General features: G+C 31.5%; 3 protein-coding genes across 3 annotated transcripts; 1 reads left to right on the top strand and 2 right to left on the bottom strand.

The window, feature by feature from the left end:
- Positions 1-601: 601 nt before the first annotated feature.
- Positions 602-5,913, top strand: LOC105349057 (lysosomal acid glucosylceramidase). Its single transcript, XM_066087266.1, has 10 exons — positions 602-882; positions 1,181-1,366; positions 1,565-1,708; positions 1,980-2,113; positions 2,331-2,503; positions 2,732-2,969; positions 4,102-4,317; positions 4,690-4,853; positions 5,165-5,287; positions 5,690-5,913. The coding sequence occupies exons 1-10, from the start codon at positions 810-812 to the stop codon at positions 5,796-5,798; spliced, it is 1,560 nt and encodes a 519-aa protein (XP_065943338.1). The 5' UTR covers positions 602-809; the 3' UTR covers positions 5,799-5,913.
- Positions 5,914-6,094: 181 nt separating this feature from the next.
- On the bottom strand, positions 6,095-9,514 carry LOC136276159 (cysteinyl leukotriene receptor 2-like). Its single transcript, XM_066087267.1, has 2 exons — positions 9,478-9,514; positions 6,095-7,469 (listed from the first exon to the last, which is right to left on the bottom strand). Exons 1-2 carry the CDS (start codon positions 9,485-9,487, stop codon positions 6,445-6,447), a joined length of 1,035 nt encoding a protein of 344 aa, XP_065943339.1. The 5' UTR covers positions 9,488-9,514; the 3' UTR covers positions 6,095-6,444.
- A 7,779-nt stretch (positions 9,515-17,293) lies between these two features.
- LOC105349055 (uncharacterized) lies at positions 17,294-19,165 on the bottom strand. The gene is made up of 3 exons (XM_011458723.4): positions 19,073-19,165; positions 17,710-17,896; positions 17,294-17,470 (listed from the first exon to the last, which is right to left on the bottom strand). The coding sequence occupies exons 1-3, from the start codon at positions 19,104-19,106 to the stop codon at positions 17,320-17,322; spliced, it is 372 nt and encodes a 123-aa protein (XP_011457025.3). The 5' UTR covers positions 19,107-19,165; the 3' UTR covers positions 17,294-17,319.
- Between the last annotated feature and the right edge of the window lie 293 nt (positions 19,166-19,458).

Consider the following 19,458-nt stretch of genomic DNA (forward strand, 5'->3'; position numbering starts at 1 on the left):
CATTCATTGCAATTTAGTGAGATTTTAGTTCATTCAGTACTTTTTCAGTAAAAATTGGATAATGTGAAGTTCTAGAGACCAGGTAGATTTACTTTGCTATAACCGTAATTCTTTGTATCAACATACATAATAATAGGTATAGCAAATTCACTATATGCATGTTTTTTTTTCATATCATTTCCATTTTTGCCCTATAAGGCATTTGACAAAATATACCTTGACCTTCCCTTGAAACCAAATATAATCGGAAATTGAAGGATTTATGTTGAAAAATTATTTCAAATAGTTGTTTCTATGGTGGTGCTAAGCTTTAAAATAACATTTGTATAAACAAATTCACTGTAAAAGTAGTCAATTTCATTATTTTCAACCTAAAGAGAAGTCAAAAACAGTTTGCTATATCTTTAAACTGATTATAACTGTTTTAAAATTCTGACATAAAAAATATTGCAGTATTTTTTCACCCAGCAAAATACATTGAGTATATCAAACTGTCTTTAAAAAAAATAGAATAAAAATACAGCACTATAGAAAGTTATAACAAAAAAAAATGTCATGCGCTCTCGAATTAAAGTCTCTGGTAACTCGACCATTGACCTGATGATAGAGTAAACAACCTATACCAAGTTCCATGTACCAAACTTAAAAGATAAATTAACTTTGCTTCATGGTTATTATTGTTACATGCAGATTTATTTTGATAGCTTATCAAGTTGTGTAGATATGGACGTCACGACTTATCAAATAAAGTGGGTATATATTTATCATCCAGAGCTAATACAGGGCGCTGTGATATTTAACATACTGGCATGATGTATACCCTCTGTCTCCTATTATTATTTATTGCATGCTACTTAATACAGGATAGAATTGCAGCCCAAGGTAAGATTACTCACTTGCATGAGACCAAGTGAAAATACTAACCACGCGCGGATCCACAATTTTTTTTCCCAAGAACGAGGTTCGAGAGAGAGTTTTTGTTTGTTTGCCATTTTAAAAGTAATTTTACAATGCGAATGAATAACTTGATAAGTTCCATAAGACTGAATTTTCCAGAAGAGGGGGTTGAGGGTATGGACTCCCCTCCCCCACTTATCCCATGCATGATAGCTATTTGAATCTTTGTTTTACATGTTCCATCCATGAGCATGCTTGTGTCAATGACATGTTAACATTTAAGGTCGCCCTTGCTCCAAGTTATCGTTTGGTCCGGGAAACATTGTATGTCGCTGCAATGCCTCATATTGTGATACAGTTGAACCTATAGAGCCCCTGACGTCTGGAAGCTTTGCTCTGTACACGTCCAACAGCAATGGAAGTCGATTGGTAAAAAGCGTGGGTAGCCTCTCCAAATCTACAGCGGGTGGTAAGATGCTAGCTTCTGTTTATTTATTTTCATCTTGTGTTTATAATCCATTGTTTTCAAGAAACGTTACCTGTTTTTAGATAAACTTATTAAATAACTTCATTGGGTAGATATCGCCTTAATAAATTAACGTTTATTGTGATTTACCTATACTTTCACCATCTTGGTTGCTGTCCATTTGTAACTCTTTTTTTGAAGTTGTGGTTAGAATAGACACAAACACTAGCTACCAGTCTCTGTTTGGTTTTGGCGGGGCTTTCACTGATGCTGCAGCCATCAACATAGCTAATTTGTCATCTGGCGCGGCAAATTACGTCATTGACTCCTATTACGGGCCCCAAGGTAAGCGGTTGATGTACTTGATGTTTACGTCTCAAAAAGAGTTAATACCAATCGAGCTTCATATACATGTATGTCGTAATACTGTGTTTCCAACAATGTATATCAGCTTAATTGCACCCCCATTTGCCTCTCCATAAAAAAGTTTCCATGCATGTACATGAAGGTGTAGTTTGACATTTCTTGGTATTAAAAATTAAAGAAACTATAAAATACAAAAACATTTGTTACAAGTCACAAAAAGATTAGATATTTGTTTACAATCCCTTTTCAGGGATAGAGTATTCCGTCGGCCGGGTGCCTATAGGAAGCTGTGATTTCTCTACACATCCCTACTCGTATGATGATGTTGACGGAGACTTTAATTTGACCAAGTTTCAACTCGCCAAAGAAGATTTGACTCTAAAGGTGCTTAATTAAATTACGTCGTTTCTTTGTATGCATATTGCCGTTTTACGACACAGAAACACTGCATTTTATTTGAAATGACAAGTAAAGACAATGATAGTAAATAAATTCATAAAATTAATCATTTATCGACATAATGTTTAGCATTTTCGTAATTATTAATTACACTTGACCTTTAAATAACCAAACATGAACCTTATATACACCTTTTAATCAGATTCCACTTATTCAAAGAGCGATATCTGTCAGTAAGAGGAACATCTCGTTTTTCGGAAGTCCTTGGACAGCACCTGCATGGATGAAGACGAACAACAACCTGACTGGGAAAGGCTTTATACGGGGAGAGGCGGGCAACTCTTACCATAAAGCCTGGGCTCTGCATTTTGTCAAGTATCTCTCTCTCTCTCTCTCTCTCTCTCTCTCTCTCTCTCTCTCTCTCTTCCATCCTTCAGTCTGTCCGTCCGTCCGTCCGTCCGTCCATCCATTTATCCATCCATACATCCATCCATCCATATTATGAGCCGCTATTATTAAAATGAAATAATATAAAACATATTAAAACTTTGTATAACGCTTAGTATTTCCTAATTCCGACATGGTGCTCAATTAACATTCAAGATTCCTTGATGCATACAAGCAACACAACATCAGCTTTTGGGGACTGACTGCCCAGAATGAACCAACAGACGGGAACATTGACCATTTTCCATTCCAGGCCACTGGCTGGACGCCTGAGCAACAACGAGACTTCATTGCCAAGGACCTAGGGCCGACGCTTCATGCGAATGGTTACAAGGACATCAAACTAATGATGCTAGACGATCAAAGGCTTCTGATGACATATTGGGCTGACACGGTAATCAGAAAATTAATCTGATTTTAATTAAGTTCTCTTAGAAATGAGATTCCTTAGCCTTTACCGGTATCTATTTTTGTCAACATTGATTTAGAAAGATCTTTCTTGAATTCGTTTTTTAGGTTAGAAATGCAGAAAAATATGTCGTGGGTTTTTTCGGGGGTGTTTTTCTAAATTGCTTTTAATGTTTGTAGTCAATAGAGTTGGCTACTTACAATAAAATAATTTTTATTTATCTTTTAATTTATTTATTTTTACATGTATCTTATCAGATTATAACATACTATTGAAATAAAATCTGATTTCTGGTGTTAAACTCTCATTTTTAATCTAAAGCCTTTTTGAATATGAAAAATCAATTAAAATCATTAATTGATCTTGTTTTATTTTGAAAAAAGATGGATGTATATTTAAGCGTGTAAAATGCCCATACACGGTCGAACAAACTACTGAAAAATTAAAATATCAATAAATCTTATATTTTAAAAAAAAATCATATAAAACAATATGTTTAACGTATCATTGATTTTAAACCTATTAATATGTTCAATACTTGGAATATGTTGACTCAAACAGGCGTATACATATCAAAACCTGCAAATAGTGTCATTTTTTAGAACTTTAAGGCATTTTCATTTATAGAGTGGGTCTGTGCTCCATATTTTTCTCATAGTCTAAATAAGGTCTATTGGAAAACAAACCGATTTCAATCAACAAAATAGTGGAGAGATGACCCACTATACATTAAAATTATTATTTTGTATCCCAACAATGGAACGTTTTGAAAAAAAATATTTATACAAGTCCGTAAATTCGTGGCCAAAGTCACATATAATATTTAAACAGCCTTCTTTGTTGTGTCTTAAGCTAACCTTATATATCTAGGGTTTTTATGGTATGGGTTCGATACCACTAAAATTTCAGGCAATATCTTTTTTTATCGTTTGTTAAATATATTAAAAACTGAATGTAGTTAGAAATTGTGCTTTTACAAACTTGTATTATAATATATTTGAATAGATTTAATTGTGAAAAAATAAATTCAAAATTGTATTTCACGACTAAACCGAATGGACATTTGCACCATCCTATTCCCCTATCTTCTTTAAAAGCCATTGCTTCCATTTTGAAGATTCTCACGGATCCAGATGCCAGCAAATTCATTTCCGGTGTTGCAGTTCATTGGTATATGGATGCTATATCCCCCACGTTTGCGCTTGACTACGTCCATAAAAAGTTCCCGGACCATTTCATGTTTGGAACAGAGGCCTGTTATGATACGGTCATCCATCCCGTCAACCTTGGAAACTGGAAACACGCGGAGGGATATGCTAATGATATAATGCAGGTACATGTTCATATAAATACCTAAAATATAATATTTATCTAAAATCTTGTAAAAGTGGAGTTGTTCCTAACATGATATTCAACAAAAAAATGAGACCGGTTGATTCGTATATGGTTGTTGCGGAAACAAAGGGTTTATTTTATTTTTTTGATTTCCTATATATGAGGACACGTATTTATGATTTATGAATGGAATCAAGTTTTTTTTTAATCTGATCATAATTTTGCCAACCAAAAAAAAAACCCACAGAAAAACCAACCAATTATATAACCACCTCTGCATTAAATACCCTCTCCCCATCACCAAAAAAACCCCAACAACTACATGTATCTATAAAAGCACTATTTAAAGAACTTTTTTTTATTGCGGAAGGATCTGGAACACTGGGTCACGGGGTGGACGGACTGGAACCTTGCCCTCAATATGGAGGGAGGGCCAAACTGGGTACACAATTATGTCGACAGCCCCATCATCGTCAATGCGGAGAAGGATGAGTTCTACAAACAGCCTATGTTCTATGCAATGGGACACTTTAGGTTAGTACTCACTTGAGCATGATTTGATTTAATAAAATCATTTTTTTTCCAAATGCTAGTAAACCAATGAATTGTTTTTATTAGGAATTCTCTGAAACATTGATAAACTTTTTTTTTAAAATGACATGTTGAGTTCTTACATAAAAAATCACTTCATATTTACGCATAAATATTGTTTTCTCCTGAACTATTAAAAAGATAAAATCAATTTTTTTCATACATCTGTAGATTGACGTCAACATGGTTCATATACATGTACATACATGTATTCATAGATTTTTATATACTAGTATTATAATTTTTTACTATAGTAAATTCCTTCCCCCTGGATCTCTTCGAATTGGACACACAGTTAAAGGATCAGTTCCAAAGGATATCAAGATCTTGAGTTTTAAAACACCAAGCAAATATTTCGTGATAGTTATCCTAAATAAGTGAGTAAAACACTGGTGGGGGTGTAATCTAATTAATGACAAAATTTCTATATATATATATTGATGACAACAATTTATTCTTTCAAAATATTTACTGAAGAAATATGCCAGTCTGTTGTTTTTTCCTTGAATGTTTGCTATTTACTAAACCAAGACGCACATCTAATGATTTAAACTCGGGTATTATTTTATGAGATTAGAATTTCAAAGAGTCCACCTCATCAGACAAGTTGTATCATCTGCACTGAATTGGCAATGTTCACGCATTGGATAAAAATTATCTTACGGCAAATCAACTCCCTTAAGTAGCTTCACTGACTCAGATGTTTTAATGGACGACTTTTTATGTACTTGTATTTCATTTATTTTATGATATAGTTACATAAGTATTCCATATTGTAGATCCGACACCGACTTCAAATTGTGTGTGCAGATCCCTTCAGGTGAATGCATAAACATTACGGCAGCACAGCACTCCATTAATACTGTAGTCACAAGTACTTCAAAATGAGAGAGAGAGAGAGAGAGAGAGAGAGAGAGATTTCTTTTAATATGAAATAGAAATTGTTGTAAATAAAAACATATCGCAAAAACGCAGACCAATAAACTGGTTAGTAATATCTATAAAATAATTTTGAATCTGTTATTTATTCTTCAGTATTTTATTAACAGGATTATGGAGGAAAACAAATTTGAAAATAACAATGAAAGCTATATATAATTATAAAATCAGAACATTAATTTTTTATAACACAGCAACACAATACCAGTTTATTAAACAGAAATCAATACATGAAGATAATCATGAAGGGAATAGCCAAGTATAAAACAATATATAAACAACAGCAATACATTTTAGCAATAAACATTGAAAAACAATCTCTGTTGAACAACACTGACTTAATGGCCGTGTACTTGTGAGCTGTTTGTATCAGCTCTTCTTGTGCATTGCTAAGGTTTCTCCACAACAGCAATACATACATGTAATCTAGTGGCAATTTTACAAAGTAAGTGTGTATGTACAGTAAAATCAATTATCAACAATTTACATGTAGAATATTTGATTGCTTTTGGCGAATATCTAAATGTACCTTTTTATAAGCATGACAATAATCTATATTAATTATATTAAAAAATCAAAAGTCGGTGTTAAACGGCTAATTTTCGACGAGGGTGGATTGCATTACAGTTGCTTCTGACCCTGGTTGACCTTTCAGACGTGTGAGGAGACGTCGACACTCTCGTCTGAAGTTTTCTCCGCCAACACAGTAAAGCAGGAAGTTTATCGTGTTGTTCATAAACATGACTAGATTTGTGATAGCCCATGCCAAAACGAGACGGGCAGTTGTGTAGCTTGAAGTGTCAGCAGAAAATGTTTCGTAAAAAGCAAGATAAATGGAGACCGGGGTACTTGAAATGAGAAAAGTGGTATTCAATGCAATGAGGGTTATTGTAAGAGATTGGACCTTGCTCTTTTTTATCCCCTGCGGAGCAACTGCTGTGTTTAATTTTTGTTTTCTTTTATAAAGGTTTGAAAGAATACAAATATTACAAAATAAAATTATTGAAAATGGAATTGCGTTGAATTTAGCTAAATCAACCCAAGGCCAGATGCTGACATAAAACCTTTGATAATCTTCGTGCTCGAAGAAACATTGCAGCAATGTAGTTTGATTGTTTTCATCCTTCGTAACATCGCCTATACCGTACATTATATGTGAATTAATTAGCATTAACGTTCCAACTACTGCTACTAGAATTGATATGGCTGTTGTTCTTGTACAGACTGACTTCGTAATATGTGGATACCATACCAATGCAAGTCGTTCAAAAGATACGACTACTAGAATCCACGCCGAGGTGTCCACAGTGACATAGACCAACCATATATGAACTTTACAGAGAAACTCGCTGAAGTGGCGGACATCAATTTCAAAAGTTGCCAAGATCCAGTATCGCAAAAGGCCTATGTAGAGAACAGCCATATCATTGAAGGACAGGGCCACCAAATACATGACCGTCGTTTGGCGGCGCATAGATTTTTGAAGAAGAACAACGATGGAGAAGATGTTCCCAATGGTGCCCAATACTATCATGACTGGGGAACAGTATTTCCATAGGTTTTTCCCAATATGATACTCTAGGTATACTTCTGGAGAGGACTCATTCCCTGGAATTCCCACTGCAAAATAAACGACCAAGTTGTTTTAATCTCAAATGTTGAGCATTATTTCTTTTTAAAATATAAATGTAATTATTTGTAACCAATATCACTTTCTGATTTAAAATAACTTGTTTGGGATGTAATATTTCAAATAGGATAAAAAAAAATACGCTACAAACTTGGATTTACTCTTTCTTTGCAAAAAATACGGTAAATCCGTATAATTAAAACATACAACTATATCTGTAACCGAGTTGTTCTGTGACAGAACTATGTAGAAAATTGATATCTTTATTAGTAGATTGACGAGAGGGAGAGAGAGAGAGAGAGAGAGAGAGAGAGAGAGAGAATGATAATATATATATACTCGTATATAAGAATGAATAAGGCGTGTAAAATGCACATACACTGTCGGACAAGCTACTGAAAAATTAAATATCAATAAATCTAATACTTTTTAAAAAAAATCATTTAAAACAATATATATTTAACGAATCATTGATTTTTAACCTATAGGTATGTTCAATACTTGAAATATGTTGACTCAAACAGGCGTATACGTATCAAAACCTGCAAATACTGCCATTTTTTAGAACTTCAAGGCATTTTCTTCTATAGAGTGGGTCTGTGCTCTATATTTTTCTCATAGTCTAAATAAGGTCTATCGGAAAACAAACCGATTTCAATCAACAAAATAGTGGAGAGATGACCCACTATACATTAAAATTATCATTTTGTATCCCAACAACTGAACGTTTTGAAAAAATAATACAAGTTCGGTAGTTCGTGACCTTAGTCACACATAATATTTAAAAAGCCCACTTTGTTGTGTCTGAAATGGCTCAGTGGTTAGAGTACCTGGCATAAGCTAACCTTATATATCTAGGGTTTTTATATTACGGGTTCGATACCACCAAAATTTCCGACAATATTTTTATTTCTTATTTATTGTTAAATATATCAAAAACTGGCTATAGTTAGAAATTTTGTTTTTGCAAAGTTGTATTATAACATATTTGAATAGATTTAATTGGGGGAAAATAAATTTAAAATTGTATTTCACTACTAAACCGAATGGTCATTTGCACCTTCTTTCCACCATCTTCTTTCTAATATAAATACACCAATTGCATATGGCACTGGGCCGGATCATTATGACATTGTCAAGTTGACATTTTGGCACCTGCTATTTTGTGAAAATGCATAAATACCAAATGATAGATCATCTCATAGTGTACCTCATATGTCAGGTCAGGTATATACCTTCACAAATAGATATCTTATAGGGAAAATACATGTAATAAATCACATAAGAGAAATAATTTTCATACAAGAAATATTTTTTTTAACCCGTAGGATATCTTAAAATTCTACGGGAATTATATTTCCTTTAGGAGAAAAGTATTTCATACAGGATTTAATTCAGACAGGTAGATTTAATGTAGGAAATTAATATTTCCTTTTGAATTTAAAAGCTTTAGGGAGTTTTGCTCAAATCCCATCGGATTTTAAAATTTCCATAGGAATGTCTTTTATATTAGTAGGAAATTCCAAATACCCTGTAGGAAAATTGCTTTTCCTGTTTGAATATATTTATAAAAAGTAGATATCTCACCTCACAGTTAAGATACATTAATAACACATGTGGTTGAAGACTCTGTAAGCAATGGTCTATCATTTGGCACATTTGAATTTTTCAATAAATGTACCATAGACGGATGAAAAAAATGCCACTGACACAATTATCCGGCACAATGTTATATATAGAATACTGTGGTTTCATTAATATTCGTTAAATACCAATTCTCATTGATTTCGTTGTTAAGTTTATCCTTGAAATTAAATATTCATTGAACTACAATTTCTACTAATATTTTGTATTGATAGGGTCATTGGCCACGAATTTACGTATCCTTGAAACTGTGATTTTCACTTTATCTACGAAAATTGATACCCTTGAATATAAATGAAACCACAGTAACACCTATTCTCTGCGTGCAAAATATTGAAAAGAAAAAAAACCTACCTGGAAACATATCTTGAAGTAAGGATGATATATAACCGGTCTCTGCAACTTTTGATTAAAATACTTTGAGAAACACGTCTTTTATACTTCATAAGATTATGTCAGCATGACAGAAAACCAATGAGTGTTAATATTATAAATTTATTAGATACCAACTGGGCTATTTCTTTTTTTTATCGAACATACACTCTTACTTAATTATTATCTGGGAAAAAAAGCGACAATGAGTAAGGGATCGTTTTTAAATTACCCTTCGTTTTTCTGTATATTTTTTTAAAGGAATGAACCTTAAAATATCTACCCAAGCTACGAAGTGTGTATGTATAAACTGGTTTGGGGCAGTTAAAAAGCAGATTTTATACATTTACATAAAATTTTATAAACTGTTTCAACCACGTTTATATGAGAATTGATTACATTACAAATGAATTCATTCCTTATAATTTCAAGTACTGGTTTATTTGTAGAAAAAACAGGTCATTTGACCTAAAACGGCACTAATTTTTTCAAAGTTTAAACGTCAAACGAATTAATATTTTTTAGATATATTTTCAATTGAAACTACCATTCGAATAAAAGTTGCTTTCTAGTAAATACCCATATAGATAAATATCATATAATATGAAAATATGATTTTGAAATTACTTCAGGGAAATCTTCATATTGCAGAATTAGGGGGGGGGGGGGGTAAAATAGTAGATTGGTCACGTTTGACCTTAACGGCTGAGTCCGTATCAGCTTGTAAAGCATTTTATTGCTGACCCAGAAACCATAAAGAAGCTACTGGGGTTCGAGGAGAATTCCTGAATTGTTTTGAAAATCCTACAATTCAAACAAAGAGATTGGTACATTGTAAGCTAGGACAAGAATGAAATATTTGTCTTTACTTAACTTAATATTGCCTGTGTATACTGATATGAAGATTGTTCTGAGTTGGGGGGGGGTGGGGGGGGGGTCTTTATTAATTGAGGACCCAGAAACAGACATGTTTCACTCATTTTCAAAAGATATATACCCTTGTTTATGATCGGGTACATAACAACTTTAAACAAGAACGAGGCATATCTTCTGCCGATACCAGATTCTTCACCCCTTTAAATTATCAAGCAGAGAACCTATGTTGAAACTATTGTAATATTCATTTCGTAACGTAATTTAAAGGGACTTAGACACGATTTGGCTTAAAATTTTCAAATTTTATTTTTCCATTTTCAATGTTTATAATGATGAATATAGAAGTTTATAATGCTATGTCAAAATTTGAAAGTCAAATATCAAGTTATTCGCAAGATACAGGGTTCATAATTCTTTGTTTTGTAAACAAAGCTCGAATATTGTCATTTTTTACATATTCGTTGTACTGGTGTAAATTTCAATCAGTATTTAAGAAGATACTGAATTGGTTTAAATTGTTTTTCACTTATATTTTGTCTAAGAAATGGCAATGCTCTACATTACAATTTTTGTAAACAACTATAAGACTCGAGCTTTGTTTACATAACAATCAATTATTACCTCTGTATCTCGTTTGTAACTTGACTTTAACATTCAATATTTTGGTCAATCATTTAAAGTGCATTAGTAAACCATTTTATAAATAAAAAATAAAATTAAGATTAATATAATTTTTGATCTCAAATCGTGTCTTAGTCACGTTAATCTCAGTACGGTACAAAATAATGATAAAGATGCATTTTGAGGGGACCACATGGGGTTGAATTTGACAATCTTTGCCCATGGGTGTCTTGTATGAAGCATTTCATTCTTTAGATATCTTTCATTAACCTACCTATGCAACAGACGGTAAATAGGAGTGTACCCGAGGACGTAATTAGAAATTGATTAAATCACCAGTGAAGCAGTAGTCACGAATCTTTCGCATGGAATTAATGCATGTTATCATTTATCAATTATTACATTAAATTAATTATACTTTATAACTATATTAATATGAATATAATTATATAACACTCCCCTAAAAAAATTAATAATTTTTTTTTTAAATTCTAAACATTTGCTGCATATATCGACCCATCTTTACTGATATTTCAACCAACTTATAGACTAAGTATTTGCTTGTGAAAATAGTACAAGGAAATTGATGGATTTATTAATGCACAATGTGTGTATAAATTCAGGGGTTTAACAGTTCTGCTTTAAAGTATTAATAGAATTACTTTTAATTTAAGAAGTATTTTATTCAAGTATATAGATACATTGAAATGGATTGAACAGCAGGCATAATGCCTATTTATGTTCTCTCCTGTAGTCAAGGTATAATATGAGTAATTGTATAATTATATATAAGATATATATACATATATATTGCAACTGAATTTTGTATAATAGATTAATATTATAAATAGCATTGGAAGGAGGTACAGTGCAAAAAAATAAACAAAACAAATAGCTTATGATAGGAAAATGAAGATAAAAAAATAATGGTTAATTGCTAAGGTTGAAAATATAAAAAGAATATGTAGTGTAGAGAAAAAATGAGAAAGAAAAGGAAAAAAAACATGTAATAAAAACAAAACAAAAATTGATAACAGAGTCGAAAAAAATTGAAAGTTTGGGGGCAGGGGGGTGGGAGGGGGGGGGGAACAAATAAGCAATAAAAAAAAATGAAAAAAAGGGAGTGTATGGAAAGTCAGTGGTACCTATTTTGATACATTTTTTATACAATGTGTACATTTTTACCTATTGACTTACTAAAATCTGTTTGTATTTTTTATGTAAAAATGAATTTTATAAAAAAAATAGTAAGTTATTCTGAAATGTTAGTTTATCACTTCCAAAAAGTAGATTCTTAATTGTGATTGGTATGGAATTGTCGTTCATATAATCAAATAGAGATTTTCTTTGGGAGGCATATAATGGACAGTGTAAGAAATAATGTTTAGAGTCTTCCACTTCAAGAAAGCACTTCTGACATAGTGGAGAAGCAATAAGGTGGTGTGAGTAAAGGTCAGCATTTAAGTTACTACTGTTATTTCTCAACTGACAATGCCAAAATATTTTCTAATCTTTTGCCATGGTTAAATAATTTATGCATAATTACTTTTAATTTAATGCATTTCAGTAAACATATACAATATTTTGCTGGAAATCAGATTTTAACAATGCATATTAATCCGATTCAGTGGATTCAGTTTATTGAAACAATAAAATCTTGCGATGTAAAAAGTCTATAATAAGCACTTGTAATGTAAGAAGACTACAATAAAACCTGATAATGTAGAAAGGCTTAAAAACACTTGTTATGTAAAAATACTCAATAAACACTTGTAATGTAAAAAGTCTACAATAAACACTTGTAATGTAAAAAGACTACAATAAACACTGATAATTTAAAAACACTCAATAAACACTGATAATGTAAAAAGTCTAAAATAAGCACTTGTTATGTAAAAAGACTGGAATAAACACTGATAATGTAAAAAGAATACAATAAACACTGATAATGTAAAAAGTGTACAATAAATGATTGTAATTCCAAAAAAAAAACCAACCCACCAATAAACACTGATAATGTAAAAAGACTTTATATACATTTGTTATGTAAAAAGACTGCGATAAACACTGATAATGTAAAAAGACTACAATAAACACTGATAATGTAAAAAGTCTACAATAAACACTTGTTATCGAAAAAGACTCCATAAACATTTGTGATGTAAAAAGTCTACAATAAACATTTGTTTAAAGACTTAATAAAGACTGGTAATGTAAAAACTCTACAATAAACACTTGTGTTGTAAAAAGACTCAATTAACACTGGTGATGTAAAAAAAAAGTCGACAATAAGCACTTGTAAGGTAAGAAGACTACGATTAACACTGATAATGTATAAAAGTCTACAATTAATACTTGTTATGTAAAAAGACTCAATAAACACTGGTAATGTAAAAAAAGTCTTCAATAAACACTTGTAATGGTAAAAGACCTAATAAACACTGGTAATGTAAAACAAAGTCTACAATATGCACTAAAATAATGTAAAATGACTACAATTAACATTGGTAATGTAAAAGTCTACAAAAGAACGCGAAGAATTTTGGTTTAGTGGTCAAATACATGCAAATCATTCCTCTGGAATATGATTTCAAGAAAACTTAAAACTGCATAGTAACTGGTTGATCTTAAAGTCTTAAAATGTATTAATTAAATGAATATGTGTTTTACAGAATGGTACCATAACAGCTAGGCTAGTTTTAACATTTCAGAGTACTCAGCTGTCGTGGTCATTTTCACACTATATTTATAAATGTCTGTGTAAACATAAGAAAATATTCGAAGAAAAAACTAAACTAATTGGATGTTTTCTTAATTTAAGGATTGCGTTTACTCAGAATGCCCCCCCCCCAAAAAAAAAGTCCACTAGTCTTATGATAATGAAAAATGTGATAGACCTTTTACCTGTAGTGTTATTTTCGCATTAAAAATATAATGTAAACCAACTATTATTCGCGACTACTTCATTTTGCGATCTACTTGAGATAAACTGGTTCGCTGCGATTAATTCTTTTTAACACGTTTTTTTTATCACGCTCTACTTGCAAAGACCAAGAGGATGGGTAGTGAAGGGTTAATTGTGAGGGGACCGATTTATTTATGTTAATTTTAAACAGACATGTTTTCACGCATTTTCAGAAGATATCTACTCTTGTTTATGATCGGGTATATAACAACTTTAAACAGGAACGAAACATATCTTCTACCGGTATCACATTCCCCACCCCTTCAAATAACAAAGCAGTGAAACTACATTGAAACTATTGTAACTTACATTTCGTTCTAAGAAAACGTAATTTAATCCCAAAACGGTACAACAATAACTATTAAGGAGCATTTGAATGGGACTAAAAGGGACTGAATGATACCAGTTAGACAAACTTTGCCCAGGGTTCTCTTGTATGAAGCATTTCATTCTTTAGATATCTTTCATTAACCTATGCAACACACGGTAAAGAGGAGTATAATCGAGGACGTAATTAGAAATTGATTGAATCACAGTGAAGCAGTAATTACGAATCTTTACTGTAAATGCATGTAAGTAAAAATACTCAACATTTGGCGGGAAATAATATTTTAACTATGCATTTTAACATGATTCAGCAGAAAAGTTTCATGCAGTAAACACTTGAAATGTAATAAGTTGTAAGTAATCAAAAGGACACAAAAACTGGTTTGCGGCGAATAATTGCAAGACATAGTTAATATATCGAATGTTTATTCAAAAAATGATTCATTTCATAGATACTTTCTGTGTTTAGAACAAATTTTACTCTTTAATTTGAATTTTATAAGAATCCGAATTTGAAAACTCAAACCTTCAGTAAAACATCCTAAAATACATACAGTTCATGTCTAAAAATTTAAAGCAAATCTAATACGTAATCTCTTGAATATCCAGCCTTTTCAAAACGGAAGAAATATGGCTTAACCCCTGAATATTACATTTCCTACAACTCAGTTCAGAAAGAAGTTCAACCATGTTAAAAAGAGAAATAAAATAGATTTTTTAAAAAACCCACTTGAATGGCCATTTATTGCATATTGATTTGAGAACTCTCTGAAAACGTACTTACTTAATGAACAATTTTGTTTCACAAATAGCTTTGATTAGCATTTTTACATGTTGTAAAGTGAACATTTTTGTATATTGTTCTATTAGATTTTACTGTGTATTAAGGAGGTATTATTGGAGATAATTTTTTTAAATGTAAGGATAGAATATTGCCAGTCTGTTTGTCCACTTTTGCTGCTATTTGAAAAACACAGGTCATCTTCACCTATAAATATTATTAAGAACAATTATTTTTCAGAGAGATGTAATCTCTTTATCATGGTATTTAAAAAAAAAGGTTTAGTTTTTTTTTTCAAATCACAATTTAATTACACGAAGACGTCATTTTAGTCAAAATTTAATATGGTAAGAAACCAAGATTAATTATTTACCAACAACCAAAATAATTAAACACGTTGTTTTTTAATCATTCATAATATCATCTCATTGTAGCGGATATACATGTAAATGAAGTGTAAATTAAAAAATGAAAAAAAATCTTCACAGAAGAAACCATATGCATGTGAAATCAAATCACGTTCATTAATCAAATATTGAACTCATTAATTGGAAATCTCAAGATATCAGAATCAGCTGGAATGAAATAATTACACTTGAAAAGACTTTCATACATCATCAACATGTTAAATCTTTAAAAATAAAATCTCTTTCTGTTTCTTTTTCATTACCTCCTCTCAGTATTAATGCAAATAAAAGAATAGTATAATCTAAAGGCTCCCACTGATTTAGAATTTTCAAAACCTACAATACTTGAACAAAAACTCTACCGTGGAATCATTTAAATTCGTGGGGGCCAATTTTCGTGGATTATTACTTTATTGCTCATTTGTGGGGATGTAATTTCGTGGATGCGTAGCCTACTGTTTCAGAAACAAAGATAACTCTTTCTAAAATTGTTTTCGTTGAGGATTTAAATTCGTGGGGGAGGGCTACCCACGAATTCCACGAAAATTGAGCCACCACGAATTTTAATAATTTTGCGGAAAGTTAAAATTGTAAAAGCCCAGCAGGATTCGAACTCAGGGCTTACAGAATTCGTGCTGAACACTCTAGCTCATTTCGATACGTTTTTAAGGAGGCCGACTTTAGTTTTCATTGCGCATGTTTTTGCGCATTCTAATATAATACAGTTGATTTATACTTTTTATGAATTTTTTTCAATATCATTTATAAAATTGAACACAATAATAAAAATACAGATAAAAATATTTAGATTGTTTAAGGAATTTTTTATTTTTAACACAATTTTTACGTTGCGCGGTAGGGGAGCATTGCCATTGCGCTTTTATAACGTTATGATAAAATGAAGCTTTGTAGGAGTACGTTATAAGAAATAACATAAAAGAAAAAGTAAAAATTGTACGCTGTTGAAATTTGATATACAGAATGATGCTATCCTCGAGGACATTTTCCTCATTTTTGGAATGAATCCATTATACCAATCATCATTCGTGATGATCCAAATATATAGCAAAATCTGGTGCATTTTAATATTTTGAGATGGCCCCACTAAAAACCAGACGGTAGAATTTTGTGTTTTTTACATATAAGGTAGGAAAAGCTATTACTAATCATATATAACAATTTGAGAAAAAAAGCTATTGTAGTATTTTTTTTAAAACTGCTTTGATGTGCGGAAAAGGCAGTTTCCTATATATTCCTATAGTAAATGTACCTCTATTTTGAGATGGTCCCTAAAAAGAACCAGACGGTCGATTTTCATGAACCTTCGCAAATAAACTAGAGTTGGTTTAAATTACATATGGTTAAAAAGTAAAGAGTTTTGCTATTGTAGTTTTTCCGCAAAAAAACCCAAATCGGCCTCCTTAAGTAACAATTTGGGAAAGAAGAAAATTATAAAATTATTCTTGTAATTAATATTAATAGGAATTTCAATAAGAAGTACGTCACAATATTGAGAAATTCCATACCCCCTTCAAGCTAATTTATTTGTTGTAATGAAGTTAATTGGAAGAAAACTATTTCATTGTTTTAAGACGACAATAAATAAAAAAAAAATGTTTTTCTGTAAAGAAAAAAAAAACAAAAAAACAACAACAAAAAAACAGATAAAAAAACCCGGCAAAAATATCAAACTCTAAAATTTCAAAGCACATTTTTATTAAATTATCTCACAATGAGACTTTAATTTTGATTTCAAACATAATTTAAAAGAAAAAAAAATAACACTTTGAGTAAGAAAAGAAAAGAAATAAAATTTCAATACTGAATGACATTATTTATTGTTTCTACTACTGGGAACAGCAGCAGAAGTTGGGCCCACAGTGAGTGGCCCTGCATCCCTTAGATCCGTATCTCCATGTGTTGACCCATTTAGTATTAGCTGTGTTCTTGGTTCCACGATCAGCATAGATATGAAGGGCATCGATGCATTCTGGTCGACTATGACAAAATATATTCAATTCAATTTATATTATAAAAAGAAATAATTTGATTAAAAAATGACAAAGTTACTTAATTACTAATCAGGATTTCTAGAAGTTTTCAATCAAAAGTTTAGTCGTTATATTACTTGCTACTAAGAAAAGCTCATACACGTATGAATAAATTTTGTAACGTTTAAATTAATTACTATATTCATGCTATAAAATATAATACTAGTATTATATATATTTACTCACGGTTTTGAGGCGTCATTTACTACATCCATGTCGGCGACAGAACGACATATTTCATTACACGACTGCCTGCTGTTACAGTCCCGAGGAATAGCGGCAGTGTATGTTCTCTCTGGAGCCAGCCCAACGCATACAGATGTTGCAATTGTATGATCATCGCCAAATACTCCAAAGACCTGAACTCCTAGTACTACAAAAACAACATTTAAGGAGATAAACACTTTGAAAGCACAATTAAGTAATGGGTTTTGTATTAAACACATTTTGTTATTTTCTGACTGATTGAGAATTTTGGTTGAAAATATTGACAATTAGCGTTGGTCAATCAAAATAATCGCGTTCATACATGCCATGGACCTGGACACTTAATTATTAAACTTTTGCTCTGATCTGACGATAAATGAAAGTGATAAAGATATGTTCTTTTTACCAACATCAATTGATGGAATTGGATATCAATTTGTTATAATCTGTTGAACATAATGAAATAACCTTTAGGGTATGTAAATGTATAGTCGTATTCTTTTCTTTACAGTCACGAGGCGAAACTAATAATTATATTACAAGAACCTTATTGGTTCAATTTCAATTATACGCGGTAGTGCGTTACTACCTTTGGGGAAGATAGTTCCTATCAGGTGATGTGGTGTTTATGCCTTCTTAATGGGGGGTGATCACGATTTTCTCTAATTCTATTTTTCTGTTTTTTGTTATTTACAATGCTTTAGGAATGCATTTCTTATAATCAAATAAAAGTCATTAGTAGAGTTCCACATAAACCGTTCGATGATAAATTCTAAGAATTTAAATTCTAGCATGTTTTTCTCTTTTATTTATTACAACTTTTGATATCAAACTTATTAGCAGTAGACGTAAAATTACACTGAATATAATGCATTACAGTAAATTGATATAATCATTGACTAGAAATATATTTTATCTGTATTGAATTCAGGTAGACAAGTTAGTATATATAGTCCAATCCACACTTTGCAAAAGTTGTTTCCCTTTGAGGGGTCAACCCAAAGGTCAAAAGGGAAAAAACAACTTTTTCCTTCTTTAAGCAACCAAGTATTTGGGCGTCCTGGGATATAATCTTTCAGAATTTAATTTATTTCGTCGATATATGTGTTGCCCCATCTTGGGGCAATCAAAATACACAACGGAAACGGATTTATTTTTAAAGTCAAATGACAATGATTTAGACCTCTAAACTACAAAGGCTACTGTGAGAAATCTATCGGGTTTTCCCCAAAGATGGAGGCCAAGGTACAAGTGTAGGTTATATCTAAATTGCACTCAGTTATTTTTTAATCTTAAATATTTCAAAATAATAGTTGTCTTTAAGCAATGAAGAGGCACTCACCTAATGTGAACACAAATAAAGCTTTTGAGTTCATACTTCAAGACAGTGTTGAAATTTATGTTGAATAAGCAGGGACGGTTGTTTATATATTTCATACAAATTTGTAAACTAATTACTAATTAGCAAGCTGTCCATATTTAATGGCAGACACATTAATTTTAGATGACAATATGAAATATTTACTATATTAATCATTCAATTCAACCAAATAAGTGTAGTTCAAAGACTCGGTACTGTCCTCCCCAAATAACCGTTAAGGGTTATTTCACATTATGCTGAATAATTCAATATTCATTTATGCATAAAATATCATAATTTTATGAACGAAACAGTTTCACAACTTCAGCGGTGTGTGCATACAAATTACGTAAAGAGTTAGTTCGTGA

Source organism: Magallana gigas, chromosome 6 (genome assembly GCF_963853765.1).
Source record: "Magallana gigas chromosome 6, xbMagGiga1.1, whole genome shotgun sequence".
Classification (NCBI taxonomy): Eukaryota; Metazoa; Mollusca; class Bivalvia; order Ostreida; family Ostreidae; genus Magallana; species Magallana gigas.

Bases quoted from the DNA above. Each gene is read 5' to 3' on its own strand.
- LOC105349057 (XM_066087266.1), top strand. From the start codon at position 810: ATGATGTATACCCTCTGTCTCCTATTATTATTTATTGCATGCTACTTA. The intron at 2,114-2,330 runs GTGCTTAATTAA...CCTTTTAATCAG, and splicing joins AAGAAGATTTGACTCTAAAG to ATTCCACTTATTCAAAGAGC. The intron at 4,318-4,689 runs GTACATGTTCAT...TTATTGCGGAAG, and splicing joins ATGCTAATGATATAATGCAG to GATCTGGAACACTGGGTCAC.
- LOC105349055 (XM_011458723.4), bottom strand. From the start codon at position 19,106: ATGAACTCAAAAGCTTTATTTGTGTTCACATTAG. The intron at 17,897-19,072 runs GTGAGTGCCTCT...TTGTTTTTGTAG, and splicing joins TTTATTTGTGTTCACATTAG to TACTAGGAGTTCAGGTCTTT. The intron at 17,471-17,709 runs GTGAGTAAATAT...ATTTTGTCATAG, and splicing joins GTAAATGACGCCTCAAAACC to TCGACCAGAATGCATCGATG.